Raw genomic sequence first — 9,885 nt, 5'->3', positions numbered from 1 at the left:
CACTGGGCTACACCAGCTGGCGATGAATGCAATGACTATCAACACTGAACTTGGAGCGTGAGCCCAGTTATTGCCGCACCTAAAAGTTATTCAACCGTTGACGTCATTCTTCTGTAACACGGTGTAGTGGAGGGTTGATAGAGGCATTAAAAATATGCAAATAAAGTGCATTCAGTATATTTTACACAATGTCCGGACACACGCTGATCCGTGACACAGATATTCAACGTCAGTTGAGTATAGAATAGGAGTTTGACGCCATGTCACTCGAAGAACTCAGCTGTGCAGAAGAAATGTTGTAAGCTCCTGTTGACAACAAAACAAGAACAACCGTTAAGTTACTGGATCCATTAATGTAGCACTTCCGTAGTCTGTGTTTGCCCTCGAGCCTTGGGTCTAAAGCTCCGTCTTGTTTTGAGTGGTAATTAGTATCGGAGGAAGAGAGGCTTGTCTACAGGCAAGCCAATACCGGCTGTACACATGAAGCAGTATGCCGATAATTGCACCAAATACCCATAAGTTCACGCTTCAGTCATTTAAAACAAATCTAGGGAAATCGATTCCTGTTAAACCACGTTGAAAACCTTTTGTAACGTTGGACTCGGAGTCTCCAAGAAGGACTGATGTTTCCCAGCATCTCCGGGAAACTTTCCCAGTGGAAGGAGGAGCAGCGTTTAGCCATGCCCACTCCCCACCCACTTTTCTGCCAACTCAAGACCATCTGGGGGCTAGCCCTGCCCCACGCAGGACTAACCCCACCCACATGGCTTATTAGCCACACCTCTCAGTAAGTTCCTGGGTATACCTACCACTGACCTTCACTGTTAAAACTACCTGCAGTGTGAGATTTTCACTTTTTGAATCAATGCCTTTTTGGAGATAAGTAATGGACTATTTTACACAATATAAAAAATGTCCCAAACTCATCGGTATAAATATATACAGAAAAAAACTGTCAGGACTCACCAGGGTTACCAAGACCTGAAAAATATAAAGGGGGGGGGAATAATGAGTACCAAAATTAGTTAAAAACAAAGGTTGTGTGCGCACTGTGTTATGACGCAGAAATATCCCTTGGCAATTAATTAATTTTAGAATCAATTGTTGATATAGTTTGATTTGTTGGAAAATATTGATTTTATTGTTTTCTTGTATTCATCAGCAGGGTAGGATTTTCGTGGAAGAGACGTATAGATTCTCGAATTGCAAGGGCAGAGAATGCCGTAAAACGTACGATGAACCAGCCGATAGGTGCGCGAAAGCAAGTAGCGTTAACAATATATAAAAAGGGGCTATGTTTACACAAAGACAAAGTGCTCATCTTGTCAGGTACTGGGTCCATACAGACGACTGTAATGACCCAGAGCGCCTAAAGATGGAGTTCAGGAGGTCTTGCGCAGTAGCGGAGATGGACAGGGCCTGGTGTGTTGAGCACCTAGGGTTGTGCGGCATAGCATAGAACAAAACAAAGTGATATCCTGCAGGCACCCTGGAGCAGGCTTGAGACATAGCTTTCCAGACGAATATGCAGAATGTAAGCAAGGGGGCAGAGCAAGGAACAGCAGGAAACATAACCAGACAAGACATACATGGTACAGGACTCAACAGAGGACAGGGAAACAAGGAACGCAACGGATGGAGTGAGGAGCCGGGATCCTCAGACGCTTCTCCTTTAAGCAAGGATGGGATATCTTAACTGGGACATGGGGAGAGGAGAGAGGAACCGAAATCCTCAGATGATTCAGGAAAAAGAAGGCAAATGGAACTGTAGCGAGACAGGGGAACTATAGCGAGAAAGGGGAACCGAGAGACGAGCAGCTCCGCAGGCTGAATGGGGCGTGACAGAAAGCGGATTTATTTTGTTTATATTTCTACTGATGCGTTTGAGACTTGGATATTTTTGTTCTTTCCCTTTAGCGGTAACGCTTTTTGTTGGGAATCAACGGAAAAGATGAGACTGCTGCACGCTTTGTAACGTTTCCTTGGCTGTAATTTTCACAGGTGTCTTAATTAGCATACCTGGATTGGCCATAGAGGTGTATGGGTCTAGGGGCTACTCTACTTGTTGAGTAGTTAGTATTGTGCCCCCCTCTGAACCGCCTGGTATGCTAATTGAGCCCAGCATCATAAATAAAGTTGCCCAGTGTTAACACTTCCTATTTGCAATATCAAGATATATACCGGCCCCTTCAGAAGAGAGAGAAAGTGAGAAATCTCCACCGTAAATCTAGAACAGGGGTCTCCAACGTTCTTATGATTACAGGAAAGTTACCTGGGCTATCTGGAGAAAGGTATGGAAGCCAAAAGGAAACTTTTTAAATCTTTCACGAATGTAATATTTAGTATTTTCAATTTGTTCTTTGATGCTTAGTTCCATCGGATTAAATTGATCTACTCATTGGCCGCCATGAAGCTACCTGTTGGAGACTCCTGATCTAGATGACATTCCAGATTAAATCATTCCCAGAATAGTATCCTTAATTAGTTTATTCACTTTGCGATCAAGAGGTCAAAGTTGTCAGTTGATCCCAGCAAGAGCTCAATGACAAGCAGAGAGCATCATGGGAAACCAAACAATACATGCACAAACATTCTAAAGCATCGATTACTTGAATAAAACGGCTATTGTTCCAGTACCGCGCCGCTATATTACGGTTTTGTATAAAGTTTGTAAAGAAGATAATCCGGTGCATTAAAGCTTTTTTTTGCACGCTGTTGTATTTAGGTTAGTGCTGTTGAAAGTATCAAGTGCCCTAAAATGCGCTAAATTAACAGAGGCAACTTAAGGTGGGAATCTAACTAGAGGTGCATAGCTGCCGACACGCCAGAGTTTGCAATCATATCCTAACAAGCAGGCTAATGTCCTAACTATTGGAAGTCATTGCAGTTTTTCTAATTATCCGGACTGTTCCTGTCTTTTCCGCGTGTGATAAATTGGCACTGTCCATGCTAAAAGAGAAAGTGATGTGAGCAGACTGCAATGTCACATCACCCTTTGATGTCACAACCCTGCCCTGACAGTATAGGAGAGCTGTAATGCCTTAAGGTTTTGGATGGGCCTGTCATGTCACATGCTCTCAGGCGCCCAGTAAGTACGACAGAGCCGTTCCGCAAAGAAGGGGCCACAGTAACATTTTGAACGCCCATAAGAAGACTGTTTTTAAGCCCCTCTCCTTTTGATTCCCATGGTCCACCTTAAAGTAGAACACCACCTATGCTTGGCCTCTCTACCTCCGTATTATACAGCGCTGTGAACATGGTGATATCTAAATAAATAATAAAAATAATAAATATAACACAAGATTTTTTTTTATTTTTTTTAGTACATACCTTTTTTACCAAACGGGTTGATGATTCCTTTGCGGCTGCCCACTTTGGTAACGTTTCCTTTAGAGAACGGTGAATCTGATGAATTGGTATTGGTGCTCTGCAGAAGGTAAAAATTATTACATTTATGACTTGTGGGCTTATAATATATTACGTATATAAAAAAAAACAAAAAAAACTGCATACCCTGGTCTGTTGTGAAACCCATCTGGTCAGTGAGAATTTGTTCAGTAGGGCCTCTCGTACCTGTGTTGTTATAAAGAGACATAAGAGATACATTTATGACGGCTTATTGCGTTTCTCCATTGAGAAATTAGAGGTTGATGTGCGCTGTATGAATGACACCTACCTTTTTGTCCAACAAACATCCAAACAGCAGAATAAATAGACCCTGAAAAACATGGATAATTTAGGAATATTATTAAAAAGGTTCTAATTTAAATTTATTTAAAGATACATTTAATTGAGTTGTCTGCATTCGAGTAGGCATAGTAACCAAACACAACGGCGGTTAAAGCAGCCATTGGGAGTCTTATATATGATCACAGCAGTGCAGAATAAGGAGTCAGCTTCATATTGTGTGACCCTGAGAATCTGCCCCCACACCATGAGATTGGGGCATTATCCTGAAACTTTGGGTTCTCAGGTATGTAATATTTTAGCTCCATGTATACACCATGCATTGAAATTACACCCCACTCCCCAACGTCAGCCACCTGTAGAAGCACCGAAAGAAGGAAGATGGCCGGATAATCAGTGTGGGAAGCTCGAGTACATGGACCACACGGAATCCAATTTCTAAAAACCAAAGGGATTTAAGAATGCATGGGGCAGGCAAGAGGCAGGGCCTGGACAAGACTAGACTTTGGACCAAGGAACATTTGTGTTGTGTTGTGGAGACAGCGATGGTAACACTTTATCCGCTTTCCAACAGAACAGTTATTCATACATATTTCAAACACGCATGGGATAGGCGTGTGAGACGAGACCCACGACTGACTAAGGGCTGAGTCTTTACAGCAGGAACAATGGCTGACCAGATGGGCCGAATGCGTCTGATCGGCTGTCAAATTCTGTAACACTCGGTAAATGGTATTTTAAAAATCCTTAATCAGGGCTTGTGAGCTGGGCATTGTAATTAATAATAATAACAATAATAACAATACAATATAATAATAGATAATAATATAATATTAACATTGGAATATTAGTTTTGCTTACCTGAAGGGAGTTCAATCCAGCAAAAATGCCATGGATCCAAGCCTTGTTAACGCTCAATGTTCCGATGCCAAAGCCCCATGTAAGCCCCAGCAGAGGCGTTAAGATGACTATGCATTTTAGAATGTTATTTAACGCGCTCTTCTCCTCCTTTTTCGGTTTGTCTCCTATGGAAGGTCTTAGAATTTTAACGACAACCACAAGAACAATGAGGGTGTTCACAAGCAGTATGATTAAAGCGGGTACGACAAACGCAATGAACGCATTGCTCGTCTTGGTGTTGAGCCAACATGCTTCGTCTGCAGTATATGTTTTAAAGGGTTGGGTACTTGCCACCGTGATCACTGAAATAACGAGAGGGCAACCGTAGCCCAGAACAAAAGAGATGGTCATCATGATGGTTTTGCTCATGTCGTGTAAAACGTAGACAAGGCGGTAAAAGAGAATGAGTCCCATTGTTAGCATCCAGAAAAACAAAGACAGGTAAAAAAAGTGGGTAAAGAAAGTTACAGCCACGCAGGCATCTGAGACCTCCTTTGGCACTTTAGGAGCTAACGCAGCACCGATGATAAACCAAATATCCGCGACCAATAGCGAAACGGCGATGTTCACCAAGCACACGTGGCGCATGTACGACGTTTTGTTCTTAGTCACTGACTTCCATACTGTGACTTCAACGAAGATGCAAATAACCAAGCTCAACATGGAAATCCCAACGCCAATGTAAGTAATATAATCCAAAATGTCACGTTCGGTCTTGGTAAATTGCGTTTCGTAGGACATGAGGATGGAAAAGGAGGTCAGGTGGTCGCATTCGCATATCACATCGTCTTCGCGGGTCGTAGGACGGCACCCGTTACTATCCCAATTATTGGTTGTAAGATTCCAGAAAACACAGCTTGCCTTGTTTAGAGTTACGTTGCTTTTTCGGAAGGTCATGGAGATATTAAACGCTTCCATATTGGTTATATTAGCAACCGTCGTCATGACCAGGCCGTTCACGGTATTATTATCCTCCAAGGGTAAAACGTCCTTTAGCGTAGCGTACGCAATGCTGACGATTCTTGAGTTTTCCGCAATGGCGTTGAGGTTCCCAATTGCAACTTTTCCTGTTAAATTATTGATATTGTTAAAACTGAAGTCTTTTTTATATTCGGGGGTGGATTCCGTCCGAATGACACCTGCTAATTGGACGTTTGAGTTGTTCCTTATGGAAATACTTCCATTGAAATCTAATTTGCGTGCAAACTCTTCTACAGATTTAAGGAGCTCTGAACTTTGCCTTGTTTGGTTTTCGGCCTTTGACCAAGCCGCTGCGGACGAGCGATCGACAACAACGTTGACGCCCGTAAGGAAATTCTACCAAGGAAACAAAAAAAAGATATATATTATTTTTAAAAAAATACAATATATTGTCAAAATTAGTAAGTAATAGTACTGAAAATCTATTTTACGATATCAGGACCAGAATTAGTATAAGAAAAGGTAAATTCTGGCCCAGAGTTTTCCATTACTGATTTTTTTAAATTAAATTAAGAATCATTCGCATCAATGATGACGATGATTATTATTTATTGTTTTTGCATAGAACAATATAAAGTAATTTTACATTAATATTAATTCCTCTTTTTTTAATGATATTTTGGTTTCGTAGAGTAGTTCAGCATATTACATGTTTTGTTTCATGTTGTTCCAAACACATCTGCCATTGTAGTGACATTCGAGGGGCATTCTCAGTGGTAAGGGGTAGTTAGAGACTCAATGGATTGGGGCATTAATATTGTAGAAATAGTTAAAATAATGAGCGACCTTACTACTTTCTTGGTGGGTGTTCAGGGATATTTTATTAGGGGTAATACATTTTTTTTGGTAGAAATGGCCAATAGAAATTGTTGTTTGAAAGTATTATAGTTTTTTGTTCTGTTAAAAATGTTTTTTTTTTTCGTTTTTTTTTAAAACTTGCTATAGTTTTACCATCTGTTTTTATCAGACGCACCCAATTTACGATAAACTCTTACCTGCATCATTGCTTCTTCTACTGTGTTAGAAAGACGTGCAGACGCAGACAATATATTTAATACAAGTTGGATATTCCTTGGTGAAGATGTCACTTCGGTCTGTTCGCTTGTTACCGTACTACTCAGTCGTACAAGCAAATTTGGTATGTTTGCTTCAGATCCTGGGCTTGTAAGCGCCTAAAAAAACAAAAATAGAAGGAATTCTATTACATTACATACAGCGTAAAATTACTAACATCACATTGAGCTACAAAACCAATAATAACAAGTAATTGCTTTACTGCTACTGATTGGCTGCTTCAAGCTTCAGACCACAGAGGGGGCGTTGTGCTGCAGCTCTGCAGCTTCTCCCTAAGTATTTGAATTGTTTATTTATTTTTTATTGCACGTCATGACTTTAAACAGGTGAAGAAAGCAGTGTTGCTGTAATGCCTCGATGTCTGGCCCCTTGCTGGGGCATCAACGTCAAAGGTTATTTTTCTGAGCAAATCCTAAAATTAACGCTTTATCTTCACAAAAAATTCTTGTATAAAAAGAGATAAAATACCGGTATGTTAAATGCCCGTGGGGTGTCTAGTTTTACAAAAAATGTATGATTTGACGGGGTAAATTAAATTCACCGGGTTTAACAATGGCCCAATTAACACGGGGGGGGGGGGAAGGATGACCACATGTCTAATTTCCAATTTGAAAAATGCATCCCAAATGTGGCCTTTTAGCCCCCAAACAACCCAACAAACCCATGCATGGGGGATATCACTGTATTCACAAGATGTTGCTGGACACATGATATTAGGGTGTTGTGTGACCGTAAGCTGTATATACCAAGAGCTGTACATTAATATCTAACATAGAATGTGTGTGGGAAAAAAACACAAAAATACTAGTGCAAACTTTGACAAACGCTGGTGGTAAAATGTGTGCATGCAAAGAGTTAAAATACCAGCATTTGAAATACCCTGGGGTGTCTAGTTTTTAAACATATATGGTTTGATGGGGTAAATTGTATTGGCCGATTTCAAAGATGTTCAAAATAGCACATGGGGGCAGAATAACCAGATTTGGAAAACATGGACCTGAAATAGCAAAACGTTACTTGTACTTCATTGCCCCATAACATGCAGAAAAAAGCAAAAAAACATAAAAACTTAGGACAAATTTAGCAGTTTTTATCTATTACCTTTAACAGGGGCGTCCAACATGCGGCCCGCGAGACCTCAAGGTGCGGCCCACATAAGCTCGGCAGCCAGGGCAACCGATCTTACGCGGGCCGCACCTCGAGCCCTGCTACTTACCTGTGGGAGGGTCTTCTGTACTGCATAGAGGAAGCGGAACCTAGCAGAGTTCACGTGACATCACATGACTCTGCTCCAGTCCTGCTTCCTCTGTGCAGTACCAGAGAACGCAGAGGGAGGCCGCGCCCTCTGCTGAAGTCTGTGAGCAGCATCGAGGAGCTGCAGTGCAGGTAAGGGGGTGGGGAGGGTGTTTGAATGAGTATGCGTGATTGAGGGAATTAATCTGTGAATGAATTAATATATGAATGAATGAGTGTGTGTGTGATAGCATGGATGTGTAAGTGCTGGAACCTAGGCATGATGGGACTGTGATTGCTGTTAGCAATCACACTCCTATCATGCCAAGTCATATTGCTATTTTTGTTTGTCCAATTGTGGTGTGTTTCCTACTTTTATTAAAAATGTGAGTTTTTATTATTATTTATAAAGGTGGGGGGTCATTTTTGGTTTTGGCTAAGTGAACTGTGAATGTTTTGATCCAGAATTTTTATTTTGGTGCATCCCTAGAATAAATAGAAATATTTCCTTTTTAATTATCCTGAATTTGTAGTCACAAACCTTTCTAGGCCCAGAAATCAGTAAAGGTTTTGTGTCATTTACTTTATTTTAATCTGCATATTTTATTAAAGGCCATATTTTCTCACAGTGAAAAATGAGTGCGGCCCTTGCACCTATACAATTCTGATGAAGTGGCCCACTGCAGAAAAAACTTGGACACCCCTGACCTTTAATATGCAAGATGGTTGTTGCTAATGACCCAGTCTCACCCGCTGCCCTATGTCGGCTGCCGTTGGTACATAAGCCCCTGCACTGTGGCGGATCCCACCACCTTAACCATATTGGTCTTGATATTTTTAATGCTGGGTGTCAGGGTGCTATTGACAGGGCGCTGTCTTTGGGTGGGGGGCGCAGACTCGGGCCTGATGGGTGGTCCGGGTCTGCGATAGCGGTGTTGTCCCCCCCCCAGCCAGCGCTTATGAGTTTGTGATCCAGGAGTTTGTGTAGGCATGTCCTGAAGATACCTGATGGAGTCGGACGGACCCAGACTCATGGTGCACGTGGTACTGGAACTACCTACTGGGCCCAAAAGGTTTGGTAGCTGGCGGGTCGTTAAAGTTACGTGTTATTATTATATGATGTTATGTGAATGTTAATAAAGCTCGTGTTGGGTCTTTTATTCGGGGTATTGTGTGGGGTTACTCTTTGGGCTATAGGCATGTGTATTCAGGGCTTCTGTAAATTTGGATTTACAGAAACAAAAAACAACAATACATAAAAACTGTTTTTATTACCTGAAAATCCAGATCAAGTCCATTAAGGCTTGCCGAAAAACAGGTTATTGTTCCGTTCTTTGGGTTCCAAGCACCGTTTTGAGAGCACTCATATGTTTGATTCCCTGTCAGAGTCGCATTAATTGTCTCACATGAAACCGTTATCGCGTCTCCAATGCTTCCAATGCCCAGAGTAGTATTGCATGTAATATCTGCAAAGGTTTTAACAAGAGGTTAATCAATCAATGCTACTTTGAATTGTAATCATGATCTACAAACAAACACCCGAAATGCATTCTAATACCATTATCTTTCTATCGTACATTTCTCATATTTTTACAGTAACAAGGAGGCCAATACAAACTTAACCCCTTAGTCCTGAAAAATATATTTCTATGGCTGGATGGTAGAAAATGACAGATCTGCTTTACTTGTATTAGGCTGGAATGCGCCTCGTAGGATCGTGACTTTTAGCAAATAGTATTAATGACTACCAGTCTCATGTGAGGGGATTTAAACATGCAAGGGATAGACATATGGCCCCTGAATCTCAGACGAGACCAACGACTGATTCAGGTTTAAGACTTTACAGGAGGAGAAACGGGCGACGAGACGGGGAGAATGGGTCAGATCTGCCGTCACATTCTGCTTCAATGTCAAATAGAATGGAAGATACCGGACATAAATATACGGATTTAAGACAATTGGAAATGTACTATACTCGAGAAAATACTATTCATGGTAGTAACAATAAAG

The 9,885-nt window shown here is 41.3% G+C and overlaps 1 protein-coding gene across 3 annotated transcripts in view; it reads right to left on the bottom strand.

The window, feature by feature from the left end:
* Positions 1–228: 228 nt before the first annotated feature.
* The window catches only part of LOC128484756 (adhesion G protein-coupled receptor F5-like), a 60,903-nt gene continuing 51,246 nt past the window's right edge, over positions 229–9,885 (bottom strand). For all 3 annotated transcript variants that reach the window (XM_053461288.1, XM_053461290.1, XM_053461289.1), the window contains exons 15-21: positions 9,151–9,341; positions 6,564–6,740; positions 4,549–5,904; positions 3,677–3,718; positions 3,514–3,573; positions 3,331–3,427; positions 229–306 (exon numbers count right to left, since the gene is read on the bottom strand). In XM_053461288.1, coding sequence (XP_053317263.1) covers positions 230–306; positions 3,331–3,427; positions 3,514–3,573; positions 3,677–3,718; positions 4,549–5,904; positions 6,564–6,740; positions 9,151–9,341 — 2,000 coding nt within the window. In that variant the 3' untranslated portion in view covers position 229. The remainder of the gene's footprint in view (positions 307–3,330; positions 3,428–3,513; positions 3,574–3,676; positions 3,719–4,548; positions 5,905–6,563; positions 6,741–9,150; positions 9,342–9,885) is intronic.

This window comes from Spea bombifrons, chromosome 3 (assembly GCF_027358695.1).
Source record: "Spea bombifrons isolate aSpeBom1 chromosome 3, aSpeBom1.2.pri, whole genome shotgun sequence".
Classification (NCBI taxonomy): Eukaryota; Metazoa; Chordata; class Amphibia; order Anura; family Pelobatidae; genus Spea; species Spea bombifrons.
The sequence above is the reverse complement of the archived record's forward strand: the minus strand, read 5'-3'. Positions and strand labels throughout refer to the sequence as shown.